This window comes from Struthio camelus, chromosome 15 (genome assembly GCF_040807025.1).
Source record: "Struthio camelus isolate bStrCam1 chromosome 15, bStrCam1.hap1, whole genome shotgun sequence".
Classification (NCBI taxonomy): Eukaryota; Metazoa; Chordata; class Aves; order Struthioniformes; family Struthionidae; genus Struthio; species Struthio camelus.
In genome coordinates, this window is record NC_090956.1 from 10,478,399 (window position 1) to 10,495,731 (window position 17,333).

General features: G+C 37.8%; 1 protein-coding gene across 2 annotated transcripts in view; it reads left to right on the forward strand.

Annotated features, from left to right (window-relative positions):
• Positions 1-12,942, forward strand: part of SMG1 (SMG1 nonsense mediated mRNA decay associated PI3K related kinase) — a 70,022-nt gene extending 57,080 nt beyond the window's left edge. For both annotated transcript variants that reach the window (XM_068908205.1, XM_068908206.1), the window contains 15 exons: positions 424-696; positions 837-1,071; positions 2,516-2,742; positions 3,946-4,096; positions 4,185-4,374; positions 4,612-5,081; positions 5,870-6,007; positions 7,327-7,479; positions 7,810-7,989; positions 8,197-8,424; positions 8,910-9,121; positions 9,319-9,425; positions 10,565-10,744; positions 10,893-10,999; positions 11,695-12,942. In XM_068908205.1, coding sequence (XP_068764306.1) covers positions 424-696; positions 837-1,071; positions 2,516-2,742; positions 3,946-4,096; positions 4,185-4,374; positions 4,612-5,081; positions 5,870-6,007; positions 7,327-7,479; positions 7,810-7,989; positions 8,197-8,424; positions 8,910-9,121; positions 9,319-9,425; positions 10,565-10,744; positions 10,893-10,999; positions 11,695-11,772 — 2,929 coding nt within the window. In that variant the 3' untranslated portion in view covers positions 11,773-12,942. The remainder of the gene's footprint in view (positions 1-423; positions 697-836; positions 1,072-2,515; positions 2,743-3,945; positions 4,097-4,184; positions 4,375-4,611; positions 5,082-5,869; positions 6,008-7,326; positions 7,480-7,809; positions 7,990-8,196; positions 8,425-8,909; positions 9,122-9,318; positions 9,426-10,564; positions 10,745-10,892; positions 11,000-11,694) is intronic.
• Positions 12,943-17,333: the final 4,391 nt, after the last annotated feature.

Genomic DNA, 17,333 nt, shown 5'->3' on the forward strand with positions numbered 1-17,333 from the left:
TAGAACTACCAAAGACTTTTTTCATTAAAGCGCATTCTCAAGCAGTTATTTTTTCCTTTTCCTCCAAAATCAGGCCGCTCCAGCATTCCTAATGCTTGGCTTAGAGATTTTAGATTATATTCAAGTGTTTATACTAAAACCTTTCCCCTTCCTATTCCTTATCTCCTCTTCATTCTTACCTAGAGGACTTCTGTTTGACTGGCCTCTGTCCTTGCAGGTAGTTATGGAATGTGATGCTTTCTATGATGCTTTATGAAAGTGTCAGTAGGATAGCCTTTGACTGTTGTGGTATTTCAGATTTGATAGGGAGTGCATGATGTGATGACTGTTCAAATGTGGAGTATTTTTGCTTCCCAGGGAGTGGAATGTAACTTACTAGAGCTGGAGAAAGGAGAATTTTGTCGTTGTGGTCTTGCTTTACAGGTATGAAATGCAATATGCTCCTCAGCCACCTCCAAGTGTGTGTCAGTTCATAACTGCTACAGAAATGACTCTACAGCGCTATGCAGCAGATATAAATAGCAGGCTTATCAGACAGGTGGAGCGTTTGAAACAAGAAGCAGTTACTGTACCTGTCTGTGAAGAACAGCTGAAAGAAATTGAACGTTGTATAAAAGTTTTCCTGCATGAAAATGGAGAGGAGGGCTCCCTGAGCTTAGCGAGCGTTATCATCTCTGCTCTCTGTACGCTTACGAGGTGAGTTGCCTCTTGGGACGTTCTTTGTATTTATTCATGTTTTAAGACCACGTTACAGGAATATTCAAGTGACGTAATTATGGGAGAATGCAATAGCATGTAGTATCTGCTTGTCTAACTAAGCATCGTAATTCATATAGGCGGAATCTGATGATGGAAGGTGCAGCGTCTAGTGCTGGAGAGCAGCTAGTTGATCTCACCTCAAGAGATGGAGCCTGGTTCTTGGAGGAGCTGTGCAGCATGAGTGGGAACGTTACGTGCCTTGTACAGTTGCTGAAGCAGTGTCATCTGGTACCTCAGGACTTAGATATTCCTAACCCAATTGAAGCATCGGAAGCTGTTCATTTAGCTAACGGAGTATATATCTCACTTCAGGTGAGAATTATTTTTGCTACTTCCCTCATCATGAGCCTTCTGACCATTCTTAGCAAATCCTCCTTCCTTAAAAGCAGCTAAATGCTTGCTTACAATGTTGCTGAAGTTGTGTGGACCTTAGTCTTGGTTGCTCCGCTTCATCACTGAGTTGACCAACGATTTACTACTTCCATTTACGTTTTTGTTGGTCAGAAGAAACCATTTTGATCTATACGTGACCAGCTTTTAAAATTGCTCTAGAATAACAATGAAAAAGTTGGTAGCAAAATAAGAACTTCATATCTTGCTGTTATTCTTTTATTCTGTTGCTGCTAGTCCAGAACAGCTTCCAGATTGTTTAATATGTGGTCTGTTTTCTGCTCCTGCAAAGCCTTGCTCATTTTCACCAGAACAAGTAGCCTGAAACAAATTCTGAAAAACCTACTTTACAGACCCCCAATCCCCAAAACTAGGAAGGAGGAAAATCCATTTTTAATTTTGCCTTTTTAAAGCGTTTTCACTGACAAAATATTTTATTAGTGACAGCTTGAGTAAAACAAACATCTTCTAAGGAATGTAGGCATTTTACAAACAATGGCTGGTAAAAGTAGTTTTTTGAGGTTTTTGGTCCCACTGTATTTCTGAAAAATATTTCCTTACCAACCTCTGATTGCATTGAGATTTTCTTCATTTTTTTTTTCTTCGTTCTTCTTCAAAGCATTACCCTGTGTCTCAGAAGCATGCGTGTAGTTTCTTTGCACTGCAGCTGGATCCTTCACTAACTGCTCTGTTTTGAGCTCTTAGAGATGTGAAGCTCAATAAACAGCCAAGATAACTAGTCTTTTTTTGGTGTCTCCTGTCTCATTTTGGAGACGGAGGGCACTAGTTAGTCCCTTAACCTTCTATGGTCTTCTGATGCTGTAGCCTTCTGATGCATTCTGCTTGGTGAGAATTGCTTTACGTACTAAGGTGTTGTTTTTCCTACCTACAGTGATTTCTAGGGTGTGAATATGCCTCTAGCTAAAATAGTCACTATCTGGCATCTTGATTCTTTTTGTCTTCTCTAGTCCAATCAGTTTAGTAAATCATAAGTCCAGTTAATAATTTCACTCACTCCATTATAGTTCCATAATGGGAAAGAAAAATCTAAATCATTTGAACAAACGGATTTGCAAAGCGTGATCTCTGTACCACTAGTCCTTTGCTGAGGATTGCTGTAAGAGATTGCTGCTGTTGCTGTGAGGTTGCTGTTACTACATTATGTAAAAGTTTGACAAATCTTTTTTATTTTTTTAACAAGATCTTATGTGCTAAGTTTAAAACCGGGGCCCCTTTGCTAATCAGCATCATGTTATCTTTTAAATAGTATCTATTCTAAGTGGTGTAATACTAAAATGAGAAAGGTGTTGCATTTGATGTTTTGGGGGGGAAAAGTTCTTACGATTCCATACTTGATTCTCAACAGGAATTGAACTCAAACTTTCGGCAGATCATTTTTCCTGAAGCACTTAGGTGCTTAATGAAAGGAGAGTACACTTTAGAAAGTATGCTTCATGAATTAGATGGTCTTATTGAACAAACAACTGATGGAGTCCCTTTGCAAACATTGGTTGAATCTCTTCAAGCCTACTTACGAAATGCAGCTATGGGATTAGAGGAAGAAGCACATTCTCATTACATTGATGTTGCAAGGTAAATCGCATACATTTTTTTAAATTCAGCTGTAATACCTTCAGCAGTGTTCATATACTTTCTTATTCTTAATTTGGCTACTTTTGATTATTTGTTTGAAATACAGGCTTTTCTTGCCCAGGAATACCGTTAAGAGGAGCATATGTAGGTTTTACAGTAAAACAAACACAGAGCTACAGCAATAGAAACATTTATATCTGCTGAAGGTAGAATTTAGATTTGTATGGTAGTTAACATTCCAAAATATGTGTACTTGTGATTCTTATAGTTGAAGTTTTTAAGGGATGAGAGAAAAGGAGTAGGAACTGGTCCATGAGTCTGTGGGAGGAACCTGTGAACGGGAGAGCTTGTAACCATGGCACCTCCTTGTTGGGAGCTTTGGGCAACTTTTGCCTGATGAATCACTGACTTGGTAACCAAACTTGTGCAACTTGTAATGTGGCACAGTACCTTTCTGGAGAAGCGCTTGCTAGGCAGCTGAGCCAATTTAAAAGCTTCCTGCCAAGTAAAAGGAGGGGTCTTACTGCTTCTCTTGATCCAGTTATGTGTGATGCTCATCTAATCCTTCAGTGGTGTGGTAAATCTTGCTGTATCAGTTAAAAGCAATTTAATTCTTTCCTCATAGGTTAATTTTCTTCCTGGTTTGCACATTGGCAAGCCTGCTCAGCTTGCACTTTGAGGTTCAAAACTGATATAAAGGAGGGAGAAAATAAGACCATCTTCTCAGGAGTAGCAAGCTGTTAAACCCTCGCAGCTATAGCCTGAAACCTCATCCTCTATGTACTTAGCCCATACCTCTTTCAGTCAATTATAAATGTGTGTATTCATAAAATCGGTACTTGGTTTTCCAGGAAGGAGAGGTAGTTTTTGCAGCACTTAATATTTGTAACTTTTTTCCTGTGCTTATAGGAAGTACAGTCTGTATCCTCTAGCTAGGATTTAAATTCAATTTATAGATGGTCCTTTTGTACAATCCTAACTTTCATGATATCCTCAGCTGTTCTTATGGGTCCAGCTTTAGAACTTCATGCATAGAATCATATGGAAAGGGGGGGGAAAAAAGCCTGCAAAAAATTCGCCTAGCTTGAATGCCGCTTACAGTTGGTTCCGATCTGCTCTATCTCTGGCAAGAATAGGTTTAAGAAAAAATTCTGTGTATTGATTGTAGATTAAGCAGAGACATGTAAATTTTCTTTCTTTAAGAGTACTTCATGCGCAGTATGGTGAACTGATTCAGCCAAGAAATGGTTCAGTTGATGAGACTCCCAAAATGTCAGCTGGTCAGATGCTTTTGGTAGCATTTGATGGAATGTTTGCTCAAGTGGAAACTGCATTTGGTTTATTGGTTGAAAAGGTATGTGCCCTCCCCACCCCCCGAGTACTCTGAGTTGAGAGAAAAATGTTTCTAAAACAAAACTAATTATTTCTTTTACATTACTCAGCTAAACAAGATGGAAATACCTGTTGCTTGGCGTAAGATTGACATAATTAGGGAAGCCCGCAGCACCCAAGTTAATTTCTTTGATGACGATAATAACCGGCAAGTTCTAGAGGAAATTTTCTTTCTGAAGAGACTGCAAACAATTAAAGAATTTTTCAGACTTTGTGGTACTTTTTCTAAAACATTGTCAGGTAAATATGTTATCAAATATTCAGTATTGCTTTGTCCGCTTCTCATCCCATGCCCTTCTGAGAAAAATATTAAAAGGGTAGTCATGTTTTTGTAACTGATCTTTCATATAGGGCTAGTACCCAGAAGTTAAAAATGAATTCCTGTAATCTTGCTGTATTTCTAAGTCTGATAATAATATTAATGTATCAAATGTTTACTAAATTACAAAAATACTATCCCTTTCTTTCCTTCAAAAGGAATCAGTTCACTTGAAGACCAGAACACAGTGAATGGACCTGTTCAGATTGTCAATGTGAAAGCCCTTTATAGAAACTCTTGTTTTAGCGAAGACCAAATGGCGAAACCAATAAAGGCTTTTACAGCTGACTTTGTGAGGCAGCTTTTAATTGGCCTTCCAAATCAAGCTTTGGGACTCACTTTGTGCAGTTTCATCAGTGCTTTGGGTGTAGACATCATTGCTCAGGTAGAAGCTAAGGACTTTGGAGCAGAAAGCAAAGTTTCTGTGGATGACCTGTGCAAGAAAGCTGTGGAGCACAATATCCAAATTGGCAAGTTCTCACAGTTGGTCATGAACAGGGCAACAGTATTGGCTAGTTCATACGATACAGCATGGAAGAAGCATGATTTAGTGCGCAGACTTGAAACCAGTATTTCGTCTTGCAAGACTAGTCTTCAGAGAGTGCAGCTGCATATTGCCATGTTCCAGGTAAGACTGCATGTTCTTTGCAAATTGTATCTGTGGAAAATAAGTCTTAGTTACTGTGTCTAAGCACTACAGGGACTTCATTTTGTCAAATGATTTTTTTTTAGTGTATTTTTAATACACTTGATATAATATTTAGGTTTTTAATTCTTAAATGTATAGAGGTGAAAAAGTGTAATCTTGTACCCTTCCTTCAAATTTTCACTGCCTTAACTCACTCCCTGTTCCCCTCTGCCTCGTGGAACAAATATAAATAGCAGCTGTCTTGATCATAGGAACGTTCTTCAGAGGCTTTAGATAAATGTTATTGTGTACACTGAGTTGTATGTTGGTATCCAGTTGTATTGTAGTATCACTGGTCTTCAGTCTGTAGTGACTTGTAAGTTAAGAATAGAGGATTTGTCCATATCAGTTACTAAATCATTTCGTAGGTTGGTAAGCAAACTGGTCTGTGTTGGGTTTTTAATGTATCACAAGTGAACTTTTTCTGAAGATTGAGTTTTCCTTTACATTAAAGAAATGTGTGTAAATCACTTCTAGTAAGTTAATGACTGATTAATGGCATAATTATCCAAGCCAATAAAACATAATTTACAATTATTTATAGAATTTAACATTGTAGTGATTCAGAGTCTCGAAACATGCGGATACCATCAGATATCTAGTCCTTTTGAAACACCTTTACTATAAGGTGTACCAGAATACTAGAATTGCTGTTTGTGAAGCAGTTTTGTGATGAGCAATATTGCTAATCAAGTATTTTCTTCTTTTAAAAAAAAAAAAAAAAAAAGTGGCAGCATGAAGATCTTCTTATCAGTCGCCCACAAGCCATTTCTGTTACTCCTCCACCTCGTTCTGCAATTTTAGCCAGCATGAAAAAGAAACTTCATACTCTCAGTCAAATTGAAGCTTCAATTGCAACAGTGCAGGTACTACTACTGTTGGGGGCAGTATGTTTAGAGTCACATTTCAATATGCTGCTGACCATACGTTCCAGAATTATCTGCCACCTCCAGATTGTTAGCTATTTTGTTATTTAGCACAAATTTCATGATATTTTCATTGCTCCCTTTCAGTCTGCTTTGCCTCTGTCTTGCTCTGTCCGTTGTGTACTACTAAATTATTTGATATTGCCATCTTATTTTCTCCTGGAATACCAGTAAATCTGTTCAGTGGACAAAAAGAGAGAGCTGGGCCTGCTTAGCCTGGAGAAGAGAAGACTGAGAGGGGATCTGATCGATGTATACAAATAGCTAAAGGGAGGGTGCCAAGAGGATGGGGCCAGACTCTTCTCAGTGGTGCCCAGCGACAGGACAAGAGGCAGTAGGCACAAACTGAAACACAGGAAGCTCTGTCTGAAGATGAGGAAAAGGTTCTTGACTGTGAGGGTGACAGAGCACTGGAACAGGTTGCCCAGAGAGGTAGTGGAGTCTCCTTCCCTAGAGATATTCAAAACCTACCTGGACGCAATCCTGTGCGATGTGCTCTAGAGGGCCCTGCTTGAGCAGGGGGGTTGGACTAGGTGTTCTCTAGAGGTCCCTTCCAACCTTGGCCATTCTGCGATTCTGTGAAAATCTGATACATAAAAATACCCTTCCTTCTGAAAGGTGATCGTACTCTTATTCTTTAAGTTTGTCTAGCTTAGGTAATCCTTGCTATCATTTTACTAAGTGTCAAACACTTTCTTTGCAAGTCTGGGCAAGTCCTTTATTGCATGTGTTAAGCTTTCTACATGTTGTAGATCTGCCTAGCTTTTCAGGCTGTTGTAAAAACGAAGGTGGTTTTTTTCTTTTGTTTTTTTTTTTTTCTTTAAGACTCTGGGGTATTCCAGTAATCAAGGATGTTTAATTCTTTAAGAATACCTCCTGTTAACTTGTTGAATTTTAATTTTTTTTGAAGATTTACACAAAAGTCCAGGACTCCCATGACTTTATTTTGTTTTTAGTCTAGAAATGTGGTGATTTAATTTGCTACTGTATTTTGTGATGGGTTTAAAATCTAGACAAGTGATTTTCATTTCATAATGAAATCAAATCCAGCTGTGATGTGTGCTGAAAACAGCATAGGCTTTCACCTGTCCTTCATGAATATCCCATTATCTTTTATATATGGGTATAAGAATGTATGTGACTGCATGTGTTAGTAGAGATACTTTTTAAAGTTAGGTTTAATATGCTCTCTGTGTGTATATATAAATAAATAAAAATATATATAACTTTTTCCCTATTATTATTTTTTCCCAATGCAGGAGAAACTAGCAGCACTTGAAGCAAGTATTGAGCAGCGTTTAAAATGGGCAGGAGGTGCTAATCCTGCGCTGGCACCCGTCTTGCAAGACTTTGATGCCACTATTGCTGAAAGAAGAAACCTCGTCCTTAAAGAAAGTCAAAGAGCAAGTCAGGTACTATATCATACAGAAGTATTGACTTGATAAGTATGTTTCCTCGTTATTTTCTACTTGAGATATAACTGATTTATGTGAAAGATATTTTTCCTCCTTGACATCTAAGCAGCAAGAATAGAAAGCCAAATATTTCAGGGAACCCCTCTTTGAAAGCAGTATGAATCAACTCTGGGAGGCATGGATGCCCCTGAAATGATATCATCATTGTAACAGAGCAGCTTTACTGCTGTATTTAAAATTCGCCTTTCTAAGGTTATGGAACAAATGCAGTTTGTTTAATACACAGTTTAATTGGGATCTCCTTTCTTGCTTTTGCTTTGTTCTCAGGTTACGTTCCTCTGCAGTAACATCATTCATTTTGAAAGTTTACGTACTAGAACTGCGGAAGCCTTAAATCTGGATGCTGCATTATTTGAGCTTCTCAAACGCTGTCAACAAATGTGCTCGTTTGCATCACAGTTCAATAGTTCAGTTTCTGAACTGGAGCTTCGCTTACTTCAGAGAGTGGTTAGTAAAAGTCAAAGCAAAATATGTAACGCTACAGAATTACTGTAATCATACACTCTCCATTTTTGTCTTTCATTCTACATAATATTGTGTATACCTCCTAATGAGTAATGGATAACACTTTATTCTGTCTTGGTAGAAGCAACTACACAGTAATCGAGTTTTATCTCTGGATATCACTATTAAAATGCTTCTGTTATTTTTTAGGGCACTGGTCTCGAACATCCTATCGGTAGCTCTGAATGGCTTCACTCAGCTCACAAGCAGTTGACCCAGGAAATATCTACACAGAGGACAGTACAAACAGAGAGAGAACAACAAATAGAAACAGTTTGTGAAACGATCCAGAACCTGGTGGATAGTATTAAAACTGTGCTCACTGGTCATAATAGACAACTTGGAGATGTCAAGCATCTACTGAAAGCTATGGCAAAGGTATGCCTGAAACGTCATTAAATTTTATTGCTGAAAACAATGTCAGTATAGTTCAAGAAAAATAACACTTTTTATAAATGAAGCGTGTATCTGTGTATATATAATTAAATATATATATATATATATATAAAAAATATATTAAAAAGTGAATTTTGTTCATGCATATAGAATTCTAGATGTGAATTTTTAGACATCAAATCAATCTTATAAAGCCATATTTCTAGGGTTAAGCTAATCACATTTTGGTTGAAATGAAGCCTTTTTGTCTATTGGCAGTTGAAACTTTTTAGGTATTTAAAAATTCTCCTAGCTTGTAATGAGTAAATTTTCAAATTTATTTTCCTGAGATGCAACTGTTGAAAATGATTGTTATTTCTAGTCAGATGATGAACTGAGAGGCTGAAAACACTAAGACATGCTAAACTGCATTTTATTTTTCAAAATGTAAAAAATAGTTAAACCTTTTTAACACATCTCTGTTGCAGGATGAAGAAGCAGCTTTGGCAGATGGTGAAGACGTTCCCTATGAGAACAGTGTTAGGCAGTTCTTGGGCGAATATAAATCGTGGCAAGATAATATTCAGACAGTTTTGTTTACGTTAGTTCAGGTAATGGGTCAAGTCCGCAGTCAGGAGCATGTTGAAATGCTGCAGGAAATAACTCCCACCTTGAAGGAACTAAAAACACAGAGCCAAAGGTAAGTTACCTTCTGTCTGGTGAAGACGTTTGGTTCTCCACCTGCATATAGCAGAAGCATGGTACCGCAAGCCTACTTGGTGATTGACTTAGCGTGCTAAAATATTTTTGCAAAACTTGACTTCTGGCTTTCACTTTGAATTTTCACATAACTTGAATGGCTGCATGAATATTTATTAACTTCATTGTGTTTTCTAGCATCTACAATAATCTAGTGAGTTTTGCATCACCCTTAGTCACGGATACATCGAATGAATGCTCAAGCCCAACATCATCCGCTACATATCAGCCGACCTTTGCTGCAGGTAACACTTGAAAAAGTACCAAAATTCCAACGTTAGGAATGGATGTTAGAAGCCATCATAATTTTTAATAAATCTTGAAATACAGTCAGTTCTTACAGGTTTATAATCGTCTATAAAATTGCAGTTATGCAACATCCAGTACTGGATGGGATGATCAAGTAGCCTTCAAGATCTGGATTTACTTCACCATGCCCAAAATACATCGGACCCTTTGTCGTGTATTATATACTGTATCAACCAAACAGTAATTAATGTTAAAATTATTATTAAAACTTATAGTGACTTTGGAATAAATTCTGAAACTGCCAATCACTCATGTCCGCAACATTTTTCATTATGCATGTTTTGTTAACTGTAAAGTAAACTTACTGATGAGCATGAATTTCTTCCTATTTAAAGAATTATTCTACTATCAATATTTGGACTGAGCAGAGTTCCCTGACTTCTATTAAGGGCACGACCTGCTTTTTATAACTGCCACACAAAGTGGCAGAGTCAGGCTAAGAGCGCATAAAAAAATTGTTGATGTAAGTAAATGTTTTGTGGTTTAATTCTGTGAAGTGAAAGGAATTGGATTTTATACAGAAAAGGAAATGGGAAAGATTGAAGAGAGAAGAACTGAGCAGACTCATGCCTTGGTTCATACTGAAGTATTGATAACTGCATTTGATACATGTTCGATAGTGTTTCTTACGTCTGTAGTATACTATTTTAAACACTTGTGTGTGTCTCACAGGCAAAATCCAATACTCGATAAAAACAAGTATTTTCTCATTTCAAACTTTATGGAATATATAGTCTATGTTAAGTCCCCTCTTCCTTAAACTGAAATGCATTTTTGAGGGGAGGAAAAAAAAAAAAATTGAAAGCTCCTGGAGTGGGACCTGATACCTCACTTGATATCAAAACAAGCAGTTGTACAGACTGTACCTTAGGAGTGCATGAAGAAAGACGCAGAAAACTTTATGCAAGAAGGCAAAGCTAAAGATTTAACTATTACAGTTCAATAGTGGACAGTCAATAAAGGTTAATTTCTCAATTTAACTGTATTCTACTTCCCGAAACTAGATTTAATCACAGATTTCAGTGAAATTCTACTTCTGTGGCTTAATTTGGATTATTTAAACTTATTTTTACAGCTGTACGTAGCAATACAGGGCAGAAGACTCAGCCAGAGGTGATGTCGCAGAATGCAAGAAAGCTAATTCAGAAAAATCTTGCCACATCAGCAGATACGCCTCCAAGCGCAGTCCCAGGAACTGGCAAAAGTGTTGCCTGTAGTCCTAAAAAGACAGCCAGGGACCCGAAAACAGGAAAAGGTAAATACAGGAATATAGTGGGCTTTGTTTCATTTAAAAAAAAAAAAAAAATATATATATATATATATATATATATACACACACACACACACACACACACACACTTCTGTGCTGGAATGTAAAATTCAATTTTGTTTTGTGTATTTAGCCGTGCAGGAAAGGAATTCGTATGCAGTTAGCGTGTGGAAGCGAGTCAAAGCCAAGTTAGAGGGCAGAGATGTGGATCCCAACAGGAGAATGTCTGTTGCTGAACAGGTGAGTTGAAACTAGTAAAGTTTAATTACTAGTCTATGCTTTAAAAATCTGTGTGTGTGTGTGCCTGTGTGTGCACACATGTGCTAAAGTACGTCTTTAAAAATGAAACCCGATGGTGACTGCAGTCTGCTTTTTATCTTTCGAGATGTACTATTTATGTTTCAAAGCAAGTCAAGGTATGCAGTTGCCCTCTATTGCTGCATTCATTTTTTAATCAAATGTTCTTGTTTCCTATATCATAAATTTTATGTAAATTCATGAATCTGATGTAATTGCCTTTTGTACCTCAGTAAGCCAACACTGGTTACACAGCTTCTGATATCCAGTGAAAGCATTAGATTTTTACAGCTGCCTAAAGGACAGGACTTGTCCGTTTGCCAGCATAACATAACAGTGCCTCTGTCTCTGAAGCGTTGAAGTCGGTGGACCCAAGCACCCATGTAAACGGGAGAATGTTGGGACTGTTTTCCAGATTGGGATTATGAATGAAATGATGCCTTCCCTCCTCAATACACATTCCTATTTCTTCTGTGAACCATGTGCAATTCTGTAAAATTAAGTGTATAGTTACTATAGATTTTTTTTTTCCACTGAAACTTTGTATTTGCAGGCAACATTCAACAGTTAATTTTGAGATCACCTAAACACATGTAAAGATCTAGTGTATTTTAATTTCTTGTTTGACTTTTCAATAGGTTGACTTTGTGATTAAGGAAGCAACTAATCTAGATAACTTGGCTCAGCTGTATGAAGGTTGGACTGCCTGGGTATGAGTAGGGAGAAAGCAGATGAGTCTGGTTCAGCGAGGTCAGACATCCACCAGAATCAACTCGGCCTCAGGCATCCATAGCCGCACCACAGTCGGTGGTGATGCATACTGGGGCTTAATCTGAGGAAACCTAGGAAATCTCGGTGCACTGGGAAGTGAATCCTGCAGGATAGCTGCACTCAGGGATATGCTAAACACAATGGTCTGCAACCCCCAAGGTCAAGGGTGAAAGTTCACCGCTTGAACAGCACGGTTTGTCTTTCTGCTACGGAAGAACTGCAAACGTGTCTGGGGGTTAGCTGCAGAAAGAAATCGGGATGCTACAAACCGCAGAGTGATTTGGAACTCAATTCCACCTGACCCTGTGAACAATTCAGGAAACACCGAACCCTGTTCAAAGAAAAACAGAAAAAAATGGGGCCATGAAGAAATCACAGCAAAGGAAGATTTGATGCATTCAGATTCTTGTTACTCTTGTTGCTTGGCAACAGTGCTGGTTGAGTTGACCAGTTAGTACAGAAAAAGGCTACAAAATGTAAACTTCAGAAATGGACTGAAAGCAAAGAGCTAAACATCAGATATACGCTGCATTGGAAGAACTTCTGAGATAGAAGAAAAAGCCTTTGTTCTCTTCTCCTTTTCCTCTTTCCTTTCTTTTTTTCCCTCCCGGCCTCTCCTTGCATAGCCCTCTTCTGGCTTATTCTTGTAGTTTAGGCGTACTTCCAATATACCTTTTATTTCAATCCTTCTACTTCACAGTTTAGTCAAATTAACGAATTTTGTTTGGTAAACCAATTTTCCCAAAGCACTGAAAATGTAGAACATCAATGATTACTTATGAGTTGGATGGTCAAATGCAAAATGTAATTTTGGTTATTTTGAAGTCACTTCTGTGATTCTATCATGTACAGTTTCTCAAAATTGTCACTGTGCATTTAAAAGTAATGAATCCTACAGGCATTTGATTTAACGTGCACTTCCCTCTGCTTGCAGTGTACACTTTTTTGTAATTCAAATTGTCCCTCCAATTCATTCTACTGTGATTGCTGTAGTTTCTTTCGTACGACGTACCTAATCCAATGTAATCTTTACCTTTTTAAAAACCAGGATAGAGTATCTAGTAGAGTTTTACATTGTTGATGACAGATAAACAATAAAGTGATGTTCTGGTGGAGGTAGAGTGATACGCTTTTTACTTCACTTTCCTAATACTTTTAGTTTACACTTGTAAATTATAGTGCTTCGGTTCACAGGAGTATACATAAAATCCAACAAATGAAGGACGCTCCAATTTTTGTTCAACTAGATTTGTAAAGATTTCTGCAAAGTAATTTTGCTTTGCCATATTACTTCTATAGATGGTTGTTCAATAATGCATTCATAGTGAATCTTCCACCAAGGCTTTTTGTTTTTTTTAATCAGTTCTGCACTCAAAGTGTGATTATGGTCAGAAAAGTCTCTCTAAAAATGGCATCTTCTTACTTAGAACTATGTCCTGCTTGTCTGTGAGTTGTCTAAAATACTTCTTCCTTACCTTTAAAAGGAGCTTGGACTGTCTTTGGCTCTGGAACACCTTTAGGAAAAGGAAACTTGCTTTTCTTATACCAAATAAACCTAACAATTCAGTTGTAACTACAGAATCTGTTACAGGTGCTGATATCCAAGGCAGAAATGCACATTGGCTTTCTCTGGCTCAGATAAATTTGCATAGCTACATATAAAAAGTTTCCTTTTGTAAATTTGGTGAATATATTACATGCAGCTGCTGAAAAATGATAGACATGGGAAGTTCCTTTAGGCCATTTTAGTCACTTTTCAGAGTAAAAACACACTTTAATTTTTCAATCAAAATTTAAGTATTAAAGAATTTGAGCCAAGTTCACTACTAGCATAGAATTCATTTAATTGAATGGATTTACAGCAGTTCATCTTGAGTAGAAAGCTTGGCTAATATTTTTCAGGTAACAAATTAACACCAGACATAAGTAATAGAAGAACTTATATTATTTTCAGTATTTGCACTATGCTAACTGCTCTGCCTCCTAAGTAGATCTTAGAGTTCGCTTTTTCCTCTGTTGCCAATTTTTCATGGACATGCACTTTGAAGTGTAAGCAATTTCAACAGACATGGCCTTTTTTTTTTTTTTGGTTGCATTCTGATTGTCTGATTAACTCCAGAGAAGTCACAGGCTTTATATTTAATGATACTCGTGCAAATGCATTCCACTGTCATTGCTTCCTGAACCCTCTGCCATGCCATGTATTGCAAGAAAGAAGGTGTTTGAATGTTGCAGTGAAGAACATTCATGTGCAGAACAAGACACTTTACACTGTTGGTCCTTTTTACTTTTTCTCCAGTTAAAAATAACCTTATGAACAATCTGTTTGGAGTACCATAGTAATAAGAGTGTATTATACATGCTGTTTTATTTCTTGGAAGTTGGGGGAAGGGAGGGGTAATGCACTCACCTGTGGCTCATGTATTATACCTCTGCTGTCCAGAAATGAAACACTTGTGTGGAGATGGGTTCTTTACTGCATAATTTAATAAAGTTTTAAAAAAAAATTGTATTCATAATTTTCCTTTTATGCAAAACTGTTGGTGGTTTTGAAAATTATGAGGAAGAATAAAAGGCCTAGTACATAAATCCCAGATTAGGACTGGATTCTGCAGAATTAAGTGTGTAATGTTAAGGAGACAGCTTACCTGTTCAGGAGTTTGTGGGACTGTCAGCTTTTATGTGTTGAAGTCAAAAACACATTTTTCTTTCAGTCTTTGTTAAACCTAAAATAGAGTTCTGAAGCAGGTTTTGTGCATGCGTGTTGCATGTTAAAGACGACTGTTCTTTACAAATCTCTTTCCTGTAAAGACATAAAGTTACTTTATTTCAGTAAAACTGAGACATCAACTTTGTTGCTGCAACAAAACCTAGAATAATGCAAATCTAGAATCAAAATCTTCGTACACACACGTAAATCAACTGAAGTAATAGAAGCTGAACTGTTCAGCTGATGGCAGTGTTTTTGCATGATGCTCACCTGCAGTGAATTTTAACCAAGGGATCATGCTATAAATGAATTCCTTGCAGTCAAATTTGAAGTGGGTGCAGCAGTTTTAAGTTGCTGCCTCCTTTCAACTGTATAGTCTAATGGCTGAGATATTCTTCGCCTTCTGGGACTCCAGTTACTAGTTTGTCTATCTTCCCACTCCCCTTCTCTAAAATCAGGGTAGAAGCACTGCTTTACCTAATAGGTTATTGCAGTGTGTTTAGGCCTAAGCAAATGAGTCTTCAGTGGCATGTCAGGTTAGTTTAACTCAAGTTGAAATCGTAGCAAATACTTACAGTAATGGAATTTTTAGTGCTTTGCAGTACTTTTTTCATGATCTGTTTCTTTCCTTCTTAACATCCAATTTTGCATTCGGTGATTATTCTTTTTAAAATGTTTTCGTCTGTAATTTTTCAAATATCTGTAACAAACTCAAGTCTGTTATATAAATCAGAGTTTTGAGACATTGCAGGTGGAGAAAAACATTTTTCATTTTTGACTGGAGAAGGCTTTGAATTGGGTTTCTGTAGAATCATTGGTGAGACTTAGTGCTATGTCGTCTTGCCTGGGAAACAAGCATGCTTCATTGTGCAGACTCCACAGTGGGAATCACAGTGACCGTGAACGCAGCCCCTGCAATAACCACATAGCTGTCTGCTTTCTATTCAAAGCAGTTAACAAAGGATAAATACGTTATCTGCTTTGAGATCTCTCAAGGAAAAGCACCATATACAAATGTTATGCCAAAAATACTGGAGGGGATTGAAGAGTTAAAGCTTAATTTTTGTAAACATTGTGGTCCTGAAGATCCATTTCCTTTCGTCAGTGTACTGTACCTAGTACATTTGGCCTTGCTGTTTTAGCACGCTCAGGTGCTTCAAAAGTTTATTTGCCTGCCCCTCCCCTTTTTTGGCAAGCTTTTTCTGAATTAGCAGGCATGCCCCTCTATGGATTAAATATCATTCTAGGAAAAAACATTTAAGATGAACTGCCATTCATCTAGCTTTTGCTTTCTTAAACACATGGGTACGCAAGTATCATATGCAGTTTATATTTTTTCTTTAGTGGAAAATACCTATTCAGGAGTGCACTATTAGCATTTTAGTGAAATATCATTTTTTTTAAGAAATTTAGATAAATGTTAAATATTAAATTACTTTTGTGTGTACCTAAGTGTGTAGCTAATCAGATCATTTTTTCACTTCTATCCGGCTTTGTCTTTTTGTTGATAGCATAAGGGAAAAACATTTTTAGATGCATTTATTATGTTTTTCCATGTGATGAAGGGGTGATGAAGGGGTGAGCAAGTCTGAAGCTTGCTGCAAACTGTGTGTGAGAATGTCAGTGTATGAACAGTGCCTCTACCTTGCAGCACTATCTGCATGATATGTAGAAGCATATAGGAAACAACTGGTTTTCTATTAGTTCAGGTAACGTGTGGGAAGTGAAGAACAGACTTGCCTGACTGGGTTTCCACACTCTGAGCTACTGATAGCGCTGTATCCTAGTCCTGTATTAGGACTAGGAGTTTTAACAAATGTTGTATTTATATTTATACACATACATGTATGCACACACATGCACCTGTTTTTTGGATTTGCATCGTGCTTCATGGCCTGGCTGTTCACACAGGAGAGCACTGAGCGGCCTGGCAGAGCCTGATGTTCTTGCGTTCTCTGCTCTAGGGCACGAGCCCGAACTGATGCTCTTCCTGGACAGCGAGGATGTCCTGGGAGACCCACTCTGCCCTTCCCCCTCCCCACCCCAGGTGCAGAAGAGCACTTACGCAAGGGAGGGAGACCTGTGTGGGTCCACTGGGTCAGGAGAAAAGCTGGAGCTGTAGTCTCATTTGGGAACTGGCATTTGAAAGACCACCTGGGAGATCAATGAATCTGGCGGTGGGGATGGAGATGATAGAAAACATCTGCTTTTTTTATTGATGACTGCTGTGTTTTTGTGGTGAAAATCATCCAACTAGATGAAAGTAGGAGCTGGCTGGCTGGCCCTACTGAGGACGCTGCGACAATAACAGCATGGTCACGAGTAGAAGCGCAGTGCGTTGCTTTCTCAAAAGACTTTCATCAGAATTGGTGCTGACACCACTTTCTTATGAAATTATTTTTTGTTTGAGGCTTGCTGTAGTGCAATAATGGATTTTGAGGGTGGAACCCAACGTTTCTGAGGTAAGAGCAAAACTATACACAAAGATATTCTCAGCTTTTAGGAACGGCAAGTAAATTAATTTGAAAGTTGTTCAGTAAAGTATCTATTCCTTATAGTGCTCTTCAAAGTCATTCAAGATTCTGGAAGATCAAAGACAGGTGAAAGCTAGCACTGTCCCCTTTCTGCTCTGTGTCAAGTTCGTGAATCGAGGTGAAGAGGTGGAAGAAGAGTAATGCAGGTTTTTTGTTTGGTTGGTTGTTTTTTTTTTTGCCCCTCGCTTTGGAGTTGCGTTACATCCTAGCGGCTGTGATTAAGCTCATAAATGTGTCAGTCATGCATGTATTAGGACATTGA